This window comes from Tiliqua scincoides, chromosome 3 (genome assembly GCF_035046505.1).
Source record: "Tiliqua scincoides isolate rTilSci1 chromosome 3, rTilSci1.hap2, whole genome shotgun sequence".
Taxonomy (NCBI): Eukaryota; Metazoa; Chordata; class Lepidosauria; order Squamata; family Scincidae; genus Tiliqua; species Tiliqua scincoides.
This window is the reverse complement of record NC_089823.1, coordinates 226,500,042-226,520,923: the sequence shown is the minus strand read 5'-3', so window position 1 is coordinate 226,520,923 and position 20,882 is coordinate 226,500,042. Positions and strand designations below refer to the sequence as shown.

Here is a 20,882-nt window from a genome sequence, read left to right as displayed (position 1 = left end):
TCCAGTCAGTATAGAAACTATTGAGTTTAATGACTGATGATCTGATTCAGTATAAGGAAGTTCCCCATGTTCATTTTGGCAGAACAATTCATGCACACTACCAAACTGCTCCTCCCTGGAGAGGGGGGAGGGATTCACCCTGTTGAGCTGAGCATCAGAAAGTTATCTCTGAGGCCCACTGGGTTTCATTGCTTGCCCAAGTCACTCTAACATTCTAAGAAATTTCCCCACCCTTCTCCAGACTCAGGAGATCTCTAAACTGGGCTGTCTCTACATTCCAGTTGCAAGAGAATGGCAACAGGGTACAGGTGTCTTATGTGCTTTCGTCTGGTGGGCCACTATGAGATACAGGAAGTTGGACCCTTGGCCTGATCCAGCAGGGCTCTTCTGATTTTCTTAGGAGAAGGGGGAGACATTGCGCTGTCTTCGAAAAGGACTAGAAAGCAGCCCGTGCTCTGGCATATCAATAGTGCTGGGGGCCCTTGCATGCAGGTTCTCCAGTAACAGGGCTCTAGCTGGAATCAAGCTGTGAAACAAATGCAGCCATATCCTCCATCCACACTATCACTGGGAAATCAATTGAGCAGAGGTCTCTGTGATTTTGACACACGTCAAAATTGTACTACAGAACAGTGCGCCCACTCACCTCTTGTTCCTGTCCTCTATCTGCAAGATGTACACCATGTCATCAGCAGTGTGCTGTTTGGAGTTGCTCTCCCCCCATTTCAGCTTCAGGCTTTGAGGACCTGCTGCAGTACATTCCAGCCGAGGAGGCAAAGGAGGCAATGGCCTGGTCTTCACCTTAATAAAGTGGCTAAAGGGTCCAGCTCCAATGTCATTGACAGCCTGAATCCGGATCCTATGAAGAAAAAGACACCGATGCAAGAAAAAAAGTTAAAGAAATACATGCCACCTGTTTTGTGTTGCATCCTGACAGAAGAATGTCCATTCTGTGTTCACACATTGGGAAAGGGAGATTTTTGGTCCCCTCCCTCTGCAATCAGCTAGCAAACCAGAATCAGAAACTTTGATTTATGCTAACTGTGGTTTGGTATGATTTGATAGTCTCAATTGACTAGCCAGCGTTACAGCTGTAGCTCCGTGTCTAGCAGTCCCAGCACCATAGAAAGGAGCGTGGAGCAAATGAACAATCAAAACAGACAAGCAACTGTAAACCATGGTTTGCTGGTACATCTGAAGATTCATTCAGACAATGGTTTGGATTCTAAACTATGGTTGGTGCAAACCATAAATGGTATCTTTCTTTCATGGCAAAATACATGGAAATATTCACTTTTCCCCCTCCAATCATGTCTTCTATGTATTTCATCCAGAAAAGCAGACATTTAAAGGTATATGAGTTGTTCTGGTGCAATATGGTTTTTTTTTATCCCAGTTTTTTGTATCCAATTACAAAATGTAAGACGGTCTATAAGCAGGCAGGCAAAATAGCAGATAAAAATGGCAAGATACAATAACTTCAGCACCCTGAACCTAAAGGATGCAAGTCTGACATGTGGAAATTGAAGACCTGCTTCAGATGATTATTAACAAAGGAAGAGCCAGCTGATTGTAGGTAAGCAGCAGATCCCCATGCGTTGGGGATCTGTACCACGAGCGTTTCTAGACACAAATTTCCAAACAGAACAGGAAGACATTAACCCATTTCTGCCCAGCCCACAGGTGTACACATTTTATCCCTGTTGCGTATATGCAACATTGGGCAGAAATGGCTTAAAGCTTGCATTGGAAGCTGTGGCGTAGTTAGGGGGGGGGTGCAAAGCCCTAAGTTTTGCAGGGAGCCTCAATGCAGCATGCAAGTGGCCCATTCTGGGCAGGGGAGCAAAACTGTGACATTCTCCTGGAATGGCTCTGAAGGGGAGGGGCCACTTGTATGCTGCGGTGAGGCTCCCTGCAAAACTTAGTGCTCCGCACCCCGTCTAGCTACACTATTGTAAGTCTGCTCTATAAATGTGGGAACTTTCTCAAGTGGTTGAGAATATGTTTTGGTAGACATATGCTGTTCCAATCTCATGCTACATGACAACTGTAGTGATCATTTTGAGCAACTTATGTTTGAACCTCTCAGAAAAGGGATGAGCATTTTATGTACACTGCCATCGCATGCATGAGTCTACCACATGACTAGCTCGACAAAAGACACACCAAGGGCAAGCTAAATGTCAAAGCAAAGCATAGTGGTGGCTTGGCATGGATATGTTCCTTTCCATATGCTGAGCGCTAAATCATCTCTAATATGTACACATAAAATAATTGATGTTATATGTTGGAAACTAAACAGCAAACCATTTTAAAATTTGACACTTGGCAAAAGCTTTGGAAACAGTCATCTCGAGGCATGATGGCTCATCATGTTATTTAATGAACTACTGGCCCACAGAGGCCAAGCATATGCTCTGGAAATCTGTTCAATCAGGACAGAAGTAGCAACAGAAAGAGAATGCTGAGCAAGAAAACAATTTTTTTTTTTTTAAAAAAAGGACAGCACATACAAATCTAAGCAACAGGGAAAAAGTGTCCTATGTCTTGAACTAGGCATAGTCCAAAAACTAGACTTGCTTTTAAAAAAGTTCTACATAGCAGTCTTGAGTTGCTCTTGGGAAAAGAAGTTTTATTGTCACAAGTTCTTCTTCAACATGCTCCTGAAACCACCTGGATTTTACCCTATATACTGCATCAAATGCCACCAGAGGCAGACACTTAAGCCTGAACTCTGCATCTCGTAGGTCCCTGGATACTTGCTGATGGATTAACACCGCTTGGGAGAGAATGCCCCCAGCCTCTCCTAGCAGCTTTTGGAGATTCTAATATGTGGCAATGTATGATATACTATAATCTAAATTTCCATTTCAGCATCTGATGAAGTGAAGTGGACTACAGTCTACAAAAGGTGGTGCTCCTAAAATAAAGTAACCTTTAAGATGCTACAAAGGCCGATTTCCCCATCCTCAACAGAGGATACCCACTTTGTGTATCCCTGTTCCAAGCCTTCAGTATCTGTTTATAAACATCTGATGTCACTTAATAAATGTGACACTAACATATGATACTAACATATAAATAATATGCCCGCAATAGCTAGGGATCTTAAATCAATAAAAAATCATTTTCAAGGCTTACTGGACACTGCAGTTGTCAAGGGACTGATTAAAGAACCTAATTGCTGGTGTTGTAACTCACTGAATGCAACACACGTAGGATGTGGTCTTGGTCCATGACACAATTTTGGGGGGAAGAAGTTATTAATTGTGTTATTATAATGCAACAATAATTGAAAATTGCCGATACATATGTCCTTTGGAATTATCTCTTTCGTGGAAGTTAGTGGCAGGACAGCAAAAATGGATTCTCCGTGACCTTACTTAACTAAAAGACATATTAAAACATTGGAAGGATTCCACAGCACCCGTGTGAGTTTGCCACAGTGCAAAGTCTGGGAACCCCTGGTATAGCCTAACCAGGGCATTTTCTCTTTCCTCCTGTATCCATGAATGAGTATACACACACATACCCTGCCTACTGAGGCTTTTCACCATACAACCAATGAACTGGACAGTGGTCCACAAAAGCTTATGCCGAAATAAATATACACACCTTTAAGGCGTTAACAAGATCCTCTGTTGCTTTTGCTGCTATAGATTAACATGATTACCACTCAGGACACACTGCCCAGAAGAATCAAATGGAAATTGGCAACATATGTTGCGTCATGGACAATGCTCCACAAAGCCCATGGACCCCATAAATTAACGGCAAGGCCCCAGGAGCTGTTCCTTCACAAAAACACCAGAGCCGTGCTGGAGCAGACCAAAGGTCCGTTTATTCTGGCATTCTTTTACAACACCAGATGTTTCCAGGAAGCTAAAAAACAAGGCAGGAAGGCACAGCCAGTCACCATTGCCTGCTCCCCTTACTGGTATTTAGAGGCATAGTACCTCAGTATGGAGATTCTCCTGTGTATCATAGCTGGAAGCCATTGATTCTCCATGGATTTATCTTGGATACCAAGGACATCCAAGTGCTCATTGTCTAAAATTATATTTCAGGCAAAAAATTGCTTTCTTAGCATACACTCTTTCCATCCTAAATTCGAATCATTTGAATGGGGTTTCTGCAGCATTAGCAAGTAGTGAATTGCGCCCCTGTATTGCTTATCCCTGTGTGTACCTTTGGCAGAGTTAAACCAGTGAGCGCCAGTTACTTATGGAGGTATCGGGCAACTTCAGGAAACAAGCCTGAGATCCCTAGCGCTGATATTAGATCCAGCAAAATAAGGGTCATCAAGTACACTGGAAGTGCCTAACAGACAATAAGTAACAACAACATATTTAGTGCACAATTATCCTGTCCGCTGCCCTTAGTGCAGAAAATTGGAATTGGAGAGCCATAATGAAGCAGCCTGAGGATGAGATGGCTTTGAACAATTTCAGTAGTTGAGAATTACATTTGTCATCTGACCCTGAACCCACCTGATGCCTCTGAATCCTTTATTTCTAAATTAAAGTAATCTCTCAAAACTCCACTGGGGAGAAAAATCACAATAATTGTCACCGTTAAGCCACCTATTTATCCACGTGGGGACATTAACAAAGTTAATATGCACAGTTAATAATCAATGCCCATGATCTGAAAAATGAGTTTACTGCGCAATGCAATGAAGTATTGGTGTCCTCTAGAAGTCTTTGTTTCCTGTATTCCAAATGTACACCATAATTAGTTTAATCTTTACTTATTTATGCGACAATGCTAGGATAGAAATAATTGTTTCCTGGAGACATCTGGAGACAAAGCAAAGACCAAAGCACATAGTGAGTAAGTGAAGATAAGCAAGGAAAGGACATCAATGGGAAGTTTTATGGCAAAGACCACTTCCTGTGGTCTGATGCAACAGTAATGCAACCTATGAGACTAGGTGCTATTCTTGCTCAGCAGTGTCATGCCAGAGACTGCAATGTTTCACCACCAACAGCACAACCAGCTCCACAGCAGTAGTACATGAATGTACCTTATCCTCATTCATGTATATCCTATTCTCTAGAGACAACATAGCACAGTCATTGAAGGCTAGTTGTGCGCAGGGAGTCAGTGTTGGCCTTACCATTCGACATGGTGAAATCTCAAGACTTCCTAACATGTGCTGCTACACAGGCTGAATAATCTTTAGCGCTCCATTACGGGGTACAAGCCATGATGTGTATGCGCAAACTCCTGATTTTAGAAATGGGTTATGTCAGAATGTCAGATGCAAGGGAGGGCACCAGGATGCAGGTCTCTTGTTATCTGGTGTGCTCCCTGGGGCATTTGGTGGGCCGCTATGAGATTCAGGAAGCTGGACTAGATGGGCCTATGGCCTGATCCAGTGGGGCTGTTCTTATGTTCTTATGCTTTGCCACACATTTTATAAAAATCCCCAGCACCAATGCTTGAAGTGTAATCTGTTATCATAAGCTTCCGGTACTGTGCCAAAGAATATAATAGTTTGAAATCACACTCACCGGAATGTGGTTTCTGGAAGCAGGTCTTCAACAACATAACTTGTGACATTACCCACAGGGATGATAACATCTCCAAGGTCAATATTGTAAGATATGATCTCAGACCCATTATTGCACGGTTCTTCCCAGCTCAATACAAGGCACACAGAAGGTGAAAGTGGACAGGCATCCAAGTGCTCATCATCAGACACGCAGAGGGTAGTTACAGCATCAGGTACCGATGCTGGGGCTCTACAGGTGACTAGTTCACTGTAAGGTCCTGCTCCTGCCTGGTTTATCGCCTGGAGAATGAAACAAGTATTTCAAATGTGAACTACTTTCACTGTGTCCCAGGGAATGGATTTAGATGTAAAAGACTACAGGTGAAAGTCAGGCTCATGCACAAAACCTTATGCGGATCTGTACGATTTTGAAAGTGCACTCTTAAAGTTGCTGTCACGACTAAAGAGCACTCTGAAAATTCAAAAGGTGTTATGCAAATTTATCAACAATATATCACTCAATCCAGACTGACTAAATTATGAACCTCTCACCTGATGAGTCATCTTCACCGTTTAAACAATGATTGCATCATTAGTCCTTGACCCTTTCCCCTCAAGATCATTAGTTCCAGTGAACAGCAGCAGAAATGCAAATCTTCAGCTACATAATATTCATCATAAAATCTCTGTCCACAATATTATGGGCAGAACAAAGTCAAGTGCAACACTTAATCCTTTTATCAGTTTTTGTGAAGATTGTTTGCTAGGAATCGATTGGGTTTATCATCAAATATACATTTACCCAGATCATGTGTTAAAACAGAGGAAAGCATCAAGCACAGTTTAACTTATTCTTCCTCTTAGAATGGAACTATGTGTGATGGAGCCCTGATGGAGGACAAGTTAACAAGGGGGAAGGCTAAGGGCAGAAGATGGGGAAAGGTTCATAAGCCCCCTCTGCCAATCTCTTTTCCATTTGAAATCAGCAACCCATCTCCCTTGCAACAGCACAAAACTCCAGAAGCAGCAGCATAAAACCTCAGAGGTGCTCCCAGGTGAACGCTTTGGGAGATGAGAGACCACAAATTTGTGTTCCTATTGTGTGCTAGTCACTAGCAAAACTAGAGTTACCCCTTTGATTATCATCACATTTGGTTTCGATGGTGATTAGCACACAAATTAATGGCCACTTATCCCAGAAGGGTTCACCTGTTGCCAGCTCAGCTTAATTTTGGTCTCCAGCTTGAAATGTTGTTCTCACCTAGTTGTTAATTAACAGAGTGAATGTTTACTGCTGCATCTGAAGTTTTAATACTATTTCATCTTACGTATTGTTTTACCTTGTTGCATGCTGCTTTTACTATTTTTAAATTTCATTTTCACTTATTGTTTTGTGTTTTATTGTGTTCACTTCTTTCACATCACCTTGCAAATTTTGCCCTTGTAATGAAAAGCCAAGATATACACATCTTCAGTAAAGAAATAAAAATAGAATTTCACATCTATTCAATAAGGATAGGATAAATTGGGTGGAATGGTTAGCTAATGTTCAGCCCAATTTTTACTTAGAGACTTGTATCTCAATTCTAACCAACTTTCCAGTGCTGATGCTGCTGTGCCAACAGGTGTGTGCTGCATTCTATGGGGGAGGGGTAGTCATGGAGGCTCTCTCAAGGTAAGGGAATGATTGTGACTGCATTGGCACTGGAAAGTTGGTTAGAACTGCCCTACAAGTCTCTATAAGTAAAAAGATCAGTCTCAATTATGAAACTTTTTCCTAAATTCCATTAACTGAAATGAGATTATTATCCTGCTTTATCTGTAAAAGCAGCAGAAAACAGCTAATGATTAAAAATGAATAAAACACAAAAAATAACAAACAAAATATCAAAAGATAAACTAAAAAAGCAGACAATAACCAGAGGCAAATCAGCTGATAAAACCACTGAGATAACAGGCCTTGTGAAACAAAAAATCATCTTGCCCTGAACTGAAGTAAACACTGTGCCAGTTAAACAGAGGTCATCAAGTAAGTGAAAAATAAAACTTTCATCATCTATGATAATTAAACTGTCCCTTTAAAAAAAAACAAAAAACAGCTGAAAGCACCATCATAACAAATCATTGGGGCAAGATAGCAGACATACCAAACCAAGTATCACTTGAGCAACTGAAATGATGCTTTCTTTGATTCTCCCTGAGAAAAGCTGACACCATAGCAGAATCTCTGGGTATTTTTTTTTTTTAATGCCCATTCAAGGGTAAAATAAATACTATCACCTTCTTGATTTTGTTCAGTGCAACATTTTAAGATAGAAAAAAACCCATTTTATCTTTACTCTGTGTTGGTTTACAAGTTAAAAGATTACAGCAGAGCGAGATATGAGTGTAAAACTAACAACTATTATCCTCACTGTTCCTTATCCAGGCCTCTCATGCCTTCTAAAAGAATGCAAACACCAGCTCTGTTTTTCTTTTGTTGGGAAACACTCTATTCACACAAATTAGTTGTCATCTCAGCTTGCAGTCTTAGCCTAACTCAACAGACTTGGCTTACCTGTAGCCTACAGAAATAGAGCACAGCAGGTGACAATTGGCCAATTTCAAAGGAGTTGCCTGTGCCACTATATACCACGTCTAATAACTCCTCGTCTTCTCCCCACTCCAGTCTGTATTCTGAGATGTCAGCACCAAAGCTCTCAGGACTCTGTGTAACATACAAAACCAATGGTCAAAATGGAGTCTAAAAAGGAAGGTTTTTGCTTATGGCAGGGGTGCCCAAACCCCAAACCAATGGTCAAAATGGAGTCTAAAAAGGAAGGCCTTTGCTTATGGCAGGGGTGCCCAAATGCTGGTCCTGGGGCCATTTGCGGCCCTTGAAGACACCCAATCCAATCTGGCCCACAGGGAACTCCCAGACTCCAGTGAGACTCCAGCCCTACTGAGACTTGCTACAGCCTGCGCTGGCCTGACACAACTGCTCTCAGCATGAGAGAGATGATGTGGCCCTCCTCCCAAAACATTTGGACACCCTTGGCTTATGGTGTCACACCAGTTAATGGAAGGGAAGGCAATGTTAACAGATAGTTCACAACTGAGTCCAAAATAATCCATGTTTAGGTGAGCAATTTCTCCCAATTGTATAGGCTTCCAAAAACAGGAAGAGGTGAGAAAAACTTGCTGCAAGAACTGCTGCCTTGACAGTTGCCTTCAACATGGAGACAATTTCAAATTAAGACAAAAGCTGCAGAATGACATGTAGAGGGAGGAAGACTCCCAGAACTTCTCAGTCAGGTGATTAAACAGCAAGTAGTACAATCATCTTGGTGTGTGGGAAGATTTCATGCCCTATCCGATCTGTATGATAAACTTAAGCTGCTTAATGAATGGACAGGCTAGGGATACGTTGTGTAAATAACCTCAAATAGTGGCAAATTAAGCATTCAAAATGTATGTAAGGTGTAGGGCCAGCCTTACAGTCCACTGGCTTCAGTCAGAGGGGAGTGGGTTATTCCTGCTCTGTTTCTCTTTCCAGCTGTGGGACACATGTTGTCTGTCCAAGGCGATCCTTTGTCCTTGACCTCCCTCTGCCTTCAGCCATTCTCATGCTCTGACTCCTTTATCTTCCTTGCCTTACTCAAGAGCAGGCTATGATGCCTTCTGTCAGGATCATGGGAGATGGCCAATGGGAAAAGCTGACTGCCAGCACCTCAATGGCAGTCCAGGGCTTCTGCTTCCGCTGCAGTTCCCCTCTCGGCTTAGCCTCAAGTCTCTCCCTTCCTTCTCCTGACATGGATCCTGACCTTGCAACTGGAGAGCTCAAGCAAAGTGGGAGCGCTCTCTGAAGTTGACAAAATGTTTCAGCAACCACAGCGTTGACAATACATCACAATATGTTGGCCTCCTCCCATTTAATGAAACCAGGTTGTGGCATTTACACATTGGGATGAGTCAGGTTTTACAAAGGGAAAAACTCTGGTGATGAATACTTTCCACTTGGGCACAGAGAAGTTTGGATCTTATCCAGTGCTTTTGGGTCCAATCATCACATCTGGTTTCATTGGTGATTAGTACACAATAGAGTCAGTTTGCACATTTACCTGCCTGCAATTAATGGTGGAAAAATCAAGTACTAAACATGCATGTATGAAGCAGCCTATTAGCCCTCCATTCTTTACAACAACAAAATATGTGTTTCATTCTGATTCCACCTGAAAATAAGAGATGGGAAGCCTGTTATAGGCTATTATGTGGCAACGGCCTCTCTTGATTGTACCACTTCCACCTTCACTCACTCTTTTAGAATTCACCTCCATGTGACCAAAAAATAAAAGCTCCCTGCGAATGACTAGAAAATTAAAATGTCACTCTTCTACTTGCAGCCTGTAGTGGTGCAGTCCATTCTATCACTTCAGAATACCGTACCATCTAACTGTGCTGCAAGTATAGGCCAAGCCCCCAAGTTAAGGCCCTGAAGCACAGGAAAGAGTTCATCTTACCTCCCAGCTAACAAGTACACTTGTGTCAGAAAGGAAGGCAAGGCAAGGCGTTCTGCATTGTCCAGGAGGCCCAGCTGTTGTAGTTACTTCAGTACCATCAGAATATGGCCCACTCTAAAGAGAGAAAAACCCACAAAACACTATAGATTATTTTAAAAAGTTACATATACATGTTAGGGGGAACATCCAATAAGAAGATTTCTTAGAAAATGCAGACCAGTACATATGGACAGTCACTGAGAAGGTACCATGAACACTCACTAGCATAATTCTACCATTCAGATATTCCCCTTTGCATCAGGAATTGTCAACGTTCCTTGTGAACATCAACAGCCTCCACATTTGGGATATTCACTGGAACCCATATCATAAAACACAGGCATAAATAATAGCACATGCCCCATAGATATGCATGAACTGATATTTTGTAATATTGAGACTGTTGTCATTCTGGACGTAAGACCTTTCACAGGGCCAACATTTTCTTGAAAGAATTTCAAATTTAAGATCCTGGTCAAGATTTCCCTTATCTCCCTGCTGCCTCCTCAATTCTTCTGTGCTTTTTGGTTTCTCATACTTCAGTGTTCCTGCTTCAAGAGCACTCCTGCTTCCCCTGCAATATATTGCTCTTTCTTCTCCTAGATTCCGTAAGCCGTGACTGAAGCAATACCTGCAATGTATGTAAAGCCAGTAAGAACTAGAGGACTGAGGTGAATTTACCCCTTTAGCTATGGCTGCCTCACTCTCAGGTGCAAAAAATGTAGGGGAAGATTTTCAGCACCAGGAAGGTAAAACTCAGTAAGACCACATCAGTGCCTTCTTCCGCTCCCCCACTTCCGTGGCAGCCACCAGTTTGTGGCCTATTGTGAAAGAATTGTGTGCATCATGCCAAGGAAGAGTTCTTTGGCATCAAAGCCAGCCCAAGAACTCCTGATGCTGCATGCCAAATGCTCCCCCCCCCAAATGTTGTGCCAGCCTTTGCTCCTCCTACTCTCCAATGTTCTAACTCAGTGGTCTCCAAACTATGGCCCACCACAAAATTTTAATCTGGCCTGTGGCACAGTGATGAGGACGCCTTAACCTTCCATCCTGCAGCAAACTGCTGATGTGCTGGATAATCACAGGGAAATTCTTCCACAGAAGATCGCTCCAGAAGGCCTGTGTCTATGAGGATTCCCTTAAGGGATTCCCAAATTTGTAAAATTTATGCTGTTTACAAAAAACATCCAAGTAAAATGTATTCATTTATTTAAATTTAATTCACTATTTATTTATATAAAACCATTTCTTCCAGCCCCCAAACATGTGTACATTATACAATGCAACCCTCATGTTGAAAACTCTGGAGACCTCTGTAATCTAGCTCAACACTCCCGTCCCCTCTACAATTGCTCTTCTCCTCCAACCCCCTTCCTTTTCCAATTCAGGGAGTGGAAAGAAAAGGAAAGCAATGGAGGAACACAGGTGGACAGAGATGGGCACCCCCACCTCTGCTGCCCGAGGTGACCACTTCAGTTGGCCTCATGGACAGGCCAGACCCATTTGATACATTAATGGTACAGCTATGATTTCAACTCATTGATTTTCCAGGGTCCAGTTCCAACACTATTGGCTCCTAAGACACACAACTTCCTTACCCCGCCATCATTCCAAGCCCTCACTCTGAAGTGATATGTTGTCCCAGGCAGAAGACTGCTGACAGTACACTCAAGATCTGGACCGTTGTACACTTCGGAAACTGCCTCTTCAGGTCCAGTCATTTCTACACTGTATGCTGAGACATGACAACTGCTTTCGGGGGCATCTAGAAAAGAGATAATCGTTACATTATTATGTTCTCAGTTATCATCATGCGTACCAAAAAGACCTGGACACACACCCCATACATTTTTCTGCAGTTACCAGTGCCTCCAACGACACTATAGTTACAACAGACAATCCATGTAACTTCTAAAACACACACAAAGACCACAAACAATTCTAAGCCCAATCCAGTCCCCATAACATACCCCACTGTAGCTGGACTTCTTTATGCTTTGGCTTCCCCAGCACTCGAGGTGGCCGACACTGGCCAGGCGCTACACTTCGTGTACGAACAAGTAAACTTTCAGAACACTAGGAAAAAGAAGACAAGCTAGACTTAGCAACAGTGCTGAACATATTGGAAATGAAATACGCAAAGCAGAGCAGTAGTCAAATTCGGATTGCCAGGAGGATGTTTTCAGCCCCCCATTCCTCCAAATATTCCGTTCTGTCTCATGCGGCACTGCACTACCTGAAGGCTGGAAAACTTTATCATACCTTGCAGCAGGTTATTCTGTCCACCTAGCCAGAGCAAGCAACTCTAAGAGCCAAACTATGTTACACTGTTGGGGGGGGGGGAATCCATTTGCTTCATGCTCGTTTCGAAGCAAAGCAACCACGGATTCAGGCTGGGCTCTGAGCACTGAGGAAAGAGGAAAAGACTTTTCTATGTACCTTTTCTCCTAATTTAAACCCCTCCTCCTCTAGCTGCTTGTTGCCCTGTGTGTGTGTGGGGGGGGGACGACCCACACACGACACAAACAATAGTCAGTTATCTTTAGACCATGTATTTCTCATTATCTGCAACCTTGTTATCTGCGAACACTGTGCCAGTGCAAGCTGAAAGTTGTCTGAATTGGGTCAATTTTCCGCATCAAATGGACATTGGAATTGGCCCGTGGAGAACTGTCAGAGAATTGGCCCATGGAGGATTGATGGGTATGTACAACCTCCTGATTTTAGAAGCAGGTTACCTCAGAAGGTTAGATGCAAGGGAAGGCACCAGGCTGCAAGTCTCTTGTTGCTTTGTGTGCACTCCGAGGCATCTGGCGGGCCACTGTGAGATATTGGAAGCTGGACTGGATGGACCTTTGGCCTGATCCAGTGGGGCTCTTCTTATGTCAGACACATTTGCATCTGCTTCCAGACTTGCCCCACCATCTTGGGAGCCATCTCAGTTACTCCAGCTGAACCTTCACAACCTAAAGATGATGAGGTCTCTGGAAGGCTACCTGAGGGCTCTGGGGTTCGGACAAGCCCAGGGAACGAGCCAAGAGACAGATGGAGGATGAGGGGTGAAGCAAGCTCATCCCCGCTGCTGAACACTGAGGCCTCATTGTTGGACCAGCAACCTTCAGTGAGTTAAGGGATAGCCAGCACAGAGAAATCACCATTGCCACAACCTTCAACACACTGAGGGATATCCAGCACAAAGGAGGAAGCATCAGATGTTGGAGATACTCATAAGCTTTGCTATCACCCAGCCCCATAGATTTAAAGTTAAGATTAAAGTTCATAGGGTGTATGGTGAAGAGGGTCCCCTGGAACCTAACCCCATTTTTCCAAATAGGCTCAACGATTCAGTATCCAGTAATTCAGTATCCATTAGGTTTTCCAGGAACTGACTGTATATGTTTTTCCCCACAAGGCAAAAAGCAGATTGGAGGGAGGGACTCAAGTTGGGGAAATGGTGCAGGGAAAAGGGATTAAACCCCTCCTCCACAGAGCCAAGCAGGGCTGGCCCAAGACCTCCCAGGCTTGCTCCCAAGTTGCCTCTGCCACTTCCCTTTAAACTGTAAATGCAGAATGGATATGGAGCGAGGAGAGGGGATAGTGAAGGGTTCTTTCTTCACGTGTCATTTAAAGGAACATGTTCCTTTACACTTTAAACCCCATGCAAGGACAGAGCAAGGGAAGGAACTTATTCCCGCTCATGCTCGGTAAGTGAAGACAGATGAATGCAGCTTGCATCTGTGGTGCGCTTGAGGAAGGTGGCAGCAGACTTAAGGTGAAGGGCACCCTGAATCACTGCTCCTTCCACCAGTTGCCCTGATGCAAGCTGCATCACATGGTTTCATGGTAGGGTTAGCCATCATCCTGCGTCTCCTGACCTGAACAATCCCCACCCTTAACTCAACAAAACAAAATATGACAAATCTCACTTTTCATCATGTTTATTTTGGTCTTAGGCTGTTTCCCAAATTAGCAGCTCTTACCAAATTCGCTCCAAATCCTTAACTTTCCCAAAAGGTGCATCATGCTTAAAAAAATGTCACTTTGAAAATACTATTGGTGTACATTATGTTAAAAGGACAGCATATTAAAACATGTTTAAGTTTAACAGTAAATATAAAAAAATGAATTGTAGGACAAGGTATAATATACAAGGAGGAGTATCCTCAGTTTCCATCCTTTTTTGCTAGCCCCCTTGTCAAACCATTCAGTCAATGTTTTTAATGCCCCGTCTGCTTGACCAGGGAAGACAAGAACCAGGAATATTTACTTCTCCCTGCTCTGACTATGGGCTATGTCAGATGCAAGGGAGGGCACCAGGATGCAGGTAGCTGAACTAGATGGGCCTATGGCCTGATCCAGCGGGGCTGTTTTTATGTTCTTATGACTTAAAAGGTACTATACTATACAACAGGGCCATCCAGACCATGGCCCACAGGCCGGATCCAGTGCCCTTTGAAAGCCTACCCCTGCATGACCGGCGCTTACTGTTCTATGGGAAGCCTTGACAAAAGCTCTTCCATTCGCCCCCAATCACCTTCATGTCCGCCACTTCTGCCTGCAAATCTGGGCGGAAGCCTGCTTGGGCATCGCGACAAGAAGCGGCTGGAAGTGAAGACGATTGGGGGTGAATGGAGGTGCTTTGCCAAGGCTTCCCCACGGAATGGTAAGCACCGTCTGCGCTGGGGAAGCTTTTGTAGGTGCGTAGCAGTCTCCACCTGAGAGACTGCTGCTATATAAGAACACTTAAACAAACAAGTTGGGGGGGAGAATACAAGAATATGACTGATTTGTGTTCTGATTCACTTGCAAAATATATATTTCAAACTTCGTATAAATATATTTGCAGTTTCCTGGTACAGCCACTCCAACTTACTCCAATGTGATTTGTCAAAATCATGGTGATGTGAAACATGAGATGCTTTTAGAAAAGAAGGGTGTGGGGGGATTGTGAGAACGAAAAGTGATAGATGCATATTTTTCATGTGAACCAATACTTACCTGACTGTGTCCACCAGTGCTAATACAGCATGCCCGGAGCTTATACAAAGTGCCTGGTTTCAAGTATGTACACGTACATTCTGTAGCAGATCCTCTGTACGCCACTTCCCATTGATTTGCTGTAAGGTTAATTGGACTTGCTCAGGTAACTGATAAACAACTTCTACAGGGCTGGCAGACTACTTAAACTTCATTAACTCATGGTCTTCCCAGTGATTAACAGCAACAAATGCATTATGGGAAGAGGCAGATCCTGGAGTTTGACCAACAGGCCTCATATCAGTTGAAAAGGTTCACTTAAAGCAGTTATCCATTAGGAAAGCAGGGGAGCTGCTTTGCTGTATAGGCCTTGTATACAAGGCAGTATTCTTTTTCCTATGAGAGCACACTCAAAGGGTCCCTATGGACTAGCATAACCTCAGTTTTGCTGTTCCTTGTCCCATTTCAGTCCAGTATAGATGCCTTATAAAAAATTTGGATGGGGTAAGTTGCTATGGATGAGCACTTTCCCTTTCCCAAATTAAACCTCTCATGCATCTTGTCTCTAACGCACATGCATGCACACAAACACTAAGGCATCATGCCATACAGTCTGCCACTACACACACTTTTAAGGTATATTTTGAACTGCTGATTGGAGTGCAGTGGCATTCATCTAGTGTGCCTCAACACATATCCTCTTGGCTTTTAAATCACCTCCCACCAATAAGTGGAATGGAACCTTCAGAAACATGTGACATGTTATATGCAGAGGCATAAACAGTGTTACCCTGCACATGTCTGATCTCTGAAGCTAAGCAGGGTCAGGCCTGGTTAGTACTTGAATGGGAGACCGCCTGCGAACACCGGGTGCTGTAGGCTTATACCAAGGGTGTCCAAAGTTTTTGGCAAGAGGGCCACATCATTTCTCTGACACTATGGTGGGGGCCAGGGAAAAAAAAGAATCAATTTACATTTAAAATTTCAATAAATTTACATAGGTTTACATAAATGAATATATTAAAGATGAACTTATATGAATGAATGAAGGTCTTGCAATAGCGCAAGGCCTATAAAAGGCCTTGCACAAAGCAAGGCCAGCCTTTCCTTTGCTGCCGCTGCTGCATCACAGACGTGAAACAACAAGCAGTGGAGGGAGCGCTCATCCCACAGCTCACATGAGAGGTCAAACAGTCGCCCTCACGCTGAGAGCAGTTGCATCGGGCCAGTGTGGGCTCCAACAAATCTCCAGAGGGCCAGAGGCTCACTGGAGACTGGGGTTTCCCTGAGGGCCACATTGAGAGGCCTCGAGGGCCGCAAGTGGCCCCAGGGCCGGGGTTTGGGCACCCCTGGCTTATACCATAGTCTTCTGAGACTGAAGGTTGCCAACCAACCAAACAGTGATCTTTGACAGTAATTATGGGGGATGAAACCTTACAAAACCCCAAGATCCAGGTCTTATCTTCTCTTAATTTTAAAAAGTTCATTTGTCATGATTTAACCTTAGAAAAAAGGGGGCTGGGCCTCCTCTGGCCCCTCCCCTGAAATTCCTGCAGTGAATAAGGGATATTATCCCTGTATTCCTCTATGAAATGTTGGAGATATATTATGAATACCTCAACAATGACATCTTAAATTTTGAGGTTAGTTCTGAAAAATTCAAAAGAATCCAAAGCTTTAAAATTCACAAAATGTGTAATCACATTCTAGCAACAATAATTTTTTAACACTTTACATGGTAGATAGAAACAAAGTTATTTTCACACTTTTTCTTTTAAAAGGGATTTTTTTGGTCAAGATCCATTCAGAAAGATATCATTTCTAAGAGAAATCAATGCATTAACACCTTGATTTGGAAAGAAATGCCATTAGCATTCCTTGCTCACTGTACTGATAGAACAACATGCTAATTTCTTTAGTTGTAAATAAATACACAATGAAGGGACTTTGGGGAAAAGATTAAACAGCAATGAAATATTAAGCTATTTGACACAATCTTATTTGACCATTAATAAATAGCTTTTAAACCAGTAACTAGGTTAAACTAGATTTATGCTAATCTGTTTTAATTCTTCTTCTTAGTGGATGATTGTATATATTTTTTTTATCTCTATAAGCTGGCCAGAAACATACTTTAAAATGGGGCTAAAAATGCATAACGCACAAGTCTTGCAACTAACCACATCCATTAAAGCTTTCTGGTGACAGAAGATGCGCAATTATAAAAAACTAAACCAAATATACGCTTGTTTGACTTACCATCAGAGTTCCCATCTGAAATTTCTAACAGATAATTTAGGATTTCTGAACCACCATTATCCTGAGGAGGATCTATTAAAAAAACAAAACAAGTTATCATTAGCAAACTACAAAAAGGGGAAAAATTCACTTGTCGAAATTAATATAACAACAACAACAACAACAACAACAACAACAACAACAACAACAACAACAATAATAATAATAATAATAATAATAATAATAACTGGTATCACTTCTGGCCCCCAGCTGCCTCCCATGCTGGCTGACAAGCAGCCCCTTCATCTCTCACTTGAAGGACAGCCAAGCTTCTTCACTCACACCAAAGAGCAGGTGGAATAACTCAGCTTGTCAGCTGCTTCAAGGTCTCACCGTGCCGGTGGCCTTGAACCGGCGACCTTCGGATGTTATCTTCAGCAAACGGAGGCTCTACCCTCTAGACCAGACTTCCTACCCTATTAGATTAGATTGAAACGTGATCTATTCTTTGTTGTCCTCCAACACTGATCTGGTCTCTGGTCCAAAAAACACCCACCAGATCCCTACTAAAGTATCATGCTTTCCTCTCCCATCTCTAAAGGCTAATTTATCACTCTTGTGCTAGATCTCTTGGACCAACAATTTCCAAAATGTGACCCATTGTGTCACCAAAAAGCCGTCTGGGCACAGTACTTTCCATTCCAAAATGCAATTGCTTTTCTTCATGCTTGATTGTCTCACAGCCTTGCACCGGGTGTCCTCTGCCCCCGGGGTAATCAGGGAGCAGAGGCGCCTGGGGCGACAGGCATTGGTAGCAGCTGCCCAGCATGAGTCTGTGTGATGATGTGTGAAGAAAAGCATTTGTGGTGCAGAACAGAAAGCACCACACTGTGCCCAGATGATATTTGGTGACACCAGTTTCAGGTTTCATTAAGTGAACATTCAGTCCAATCTATTGCCTTTGTTGTGTACATAGACACTCCCTGAAAGGCACTAGCTGGCTGCACAGGTTACTAAAGATACTTTGCATTAAGAGCCTCTCTCTTGTGTAAACAGAGAGTGTGTAAACACTCTGCTGCAGGCTATGGGAGACATGATTGCCTCATTAAGAGCATCTTTATTGTGCTCCGACCACCGTCATATATGTGGTTCATCATTAAGCGAATAGTTGTTAAGAGGCAAATGCCTATATTTCATCTGGGTTTCTTTTTGATCTCCCATTTCTGTGACTTACTACTTCCCATTCATGGAACAGTCCCTTCTTTTTAACTTGTCCAGTTACTTACATTTTCTTTTAGAAAGCACACTGATTTAGAGTTATTAAAGCAGCTGGACTGCTCTTGAATTGCATCCATTATACTATTCTGTTCAAACAAGACACTATTTTGTCAGGATGGGACTTGGGAAAATGAGGTTCTGAGAGTTTGTACAACAAGACTCCAATCTTGATTGTACAACATGATTTGGACATGAGGTGATAAGTTTAAGATTATCAAATGTATACATGGGGCACTTACACTATGAGGGTGGAAGAAAGTTGGGTTCAAATGTCGGCATCAACTCCCATTTTAATATTAAATCTGTATGCACCCGGATATTTCCCAAGTTTATTAGAGCATTGCTGTGGTTCCAAACTTGTCTCTTCCTTGCTATCCGAAGTTCTCCTATCCTCATCCTTGCTGCATCATTTGCCAACTGATAGCTGTGTTGCACCCCCCCCACACACACACACACTGCAGGCAGGGATTGTGCCAAGAAGGCACACACAAGTGTGCGTGTGCAGTAGCAGAAATTTTCAAATGGAATGGGAAACATAAGAAAACTTTTAAAAATCAAGGATCTACTACAACAGCTCCTTCTTGTACTCCAGTTATCCTCTTGATTGTATGCATGGGTCTGAGATGCAAAACAATGAGGTCTAGCGACATGAAAGAGAACTCTTACCCCATTTGACACTGAAGTCATGAGATGTTATTGGCTCTTTCACAACAGGTCTGGTGGGAGGCCCTGGCCTGTCAGGACTTGTTGTACAGACCAAAATGTCACTAGGACTACTCTTCCCTTCTACGTTGGAGACAATCAGCTGGAACAAAGAGAACATGGTTGTCCGTGAGTTTGACTGTTGAGCTGCATTGTACAGGTGACTGAAGGAACCCAAAAATAATCTCTTGATCAAATATATTTTGCATAAGAATACAGTGAGGTTTGATTTTAAGGGCTAAGGTTTTTCAGATGGTTGGCAACCTTCAGTCTGGAAAGACTATGGTATAAGCCTACAGCACCCGGTATTCCCAGGCGGTCTCCCATCCAAGTACTAACCAGGCCTGACCCTGCTTAGCTTCCGAGATCATGGTAGAAGCCTACAGCACCCGGTTTTCAGATACTGCCTCAATAAACTGCTGTAATGCCAAAACCTGAAATACACCAGAAGTTAACCTAACACTAACCGAAGGTAACAGAATTGACAAGATGCTCAGAGTGTTTCTTGTTTTGTTCTTTAAACAACTGCTGCAGGGTCAGGGCAGGGGAGAATTCAGATTCAAACCATGCCGTGGGGAGGAAGAGGAGTTTTTAATTCTTTCCTTTCATGTTTCAGGCTCAAAGAAAACCAGCCCCCTTCCAAGACCGGAAGGGACGCTGCTATTGGTACCACTTTGTGAATTCTTTTTGAAAAGTGATATTGTACATCAGTGTTTCTCAATGTTTATCCCCCACCTATTAAAAAGTACCTCTGGGAGAAACGGGTACATCGCCAGTTACTTCTGGGTCGAGAAGCCAGATGTGACATGACAAACACCAGTAAGAGGCTCAGGTTCAGTGTGGACAGAACAGCTTTTTAGAGATGGTAAAAAGCATGCTTTGGAACTCTGCCCACTAAGCCAAGCCTCCTACCGATGTTTGTCGTGTCACGTCATTCATTTTGCTGCCAGGCAGCAGATGTCCAGGGGTCTCACAAGTAACACCAGACACCACCTCAATTACCACTGGTGGTACCCAAACCACTGGCTGAGAAACACTTTTGTATACTAATAGTTCCACCGGAAGTTCCTCCCTCATGGCTTTATGGAGAGGGCTCAAAACACATCTGTTACATCTGGCGTTTGGGTGATAGGTTACATCCCAAAGTCTTACTCAGAAGTAAGGTAAATAACACAATTTTCAAACACCTCTATTACAGAGGGCAGACATCAACCTATCTTACCAGAAACATACACTTTTTATGATAATAGTAATAGTAAGAATAATAATAATAATTACTATTACGACCTGAAGGTAATCCAGCTCTGCCTGTTTCCAAACTGTAGGTCAGGACCCACTAGTGGGTCGCAACCTTATTTTTGGTGGGTCACAAAACTGACAAGCTGACAGCTGAAAAGGCAAACGTATGGAGCCATGTGGAAACCGAAAGGAGCAGGATGTACTCGTGCGTAGGTGACCTTGCTTTGATCCATTGTAAAGGGAAATGCAAGGCCACCAGAATGGTCCAGATCTGATGGGTGTGGAGCACAATAGTGCTCCAGGAAGAGGTGCCCCACCCCAATAGTAAAAAGAATAAAATCAGAATTTCAGAACTGGTAAAGTGAAACTTTGTTTTTAGTCTCATAAAGTTAGGTGGGTCCCAACAGAGTGTC

At 43.0% G+C, this 20,882-nt stretch overlaps 1 protein-coding gene across 3 annotated transcripts in view; it reads right to left on the bottom strand.

The window, feature by feature from the left end:
• FNDC3B (fibronectin type III domain containing 3B) overlaps positions 1–20,882 on the bottom strand; it is a 313,728-nt gene that overhangs the window by 36,659 nt on the left and 256,187 nt on the right. For all 3 annotated transcript variants that reach the window (XM_066619166.1, XM_066619167.1, XM_066619168.1), the window contains 9 exons: positions 19,195–19,333; positions 17,272–17,343; positions 15,034–15,152; positions 12,006–12,111; positions 11,634–11,800; positions 9,997–10,110; positions 8,055–8,204; positions 5,517–5,797; positions 647–859 (listed from right to left, as the gene is read on the bottom strand). In XM_066619166.1, the coding sequence (XP_066475263.1) occupies positions 647–859; positions 5,517–5,797; positions 8,055–8,204; positions 9,997–10,110; positions 11,634–11,800; positions 12,006–12,111; positions 15,034–15,152; positions 17,272–17,343; positions 19,195–19,333 (1,361 nt within the window). The remainder of the gene's footprint in view (positions 1–646; positions 860–5,516; positions 5,798–8,054; positions 8,205–9,996; positions 10,111–11,633; positions 11,801–12,005; positions 12,112–15,033; positions 15,153–17,271; positions 17,344–19,194; positions 19,334–20,882) is intronic.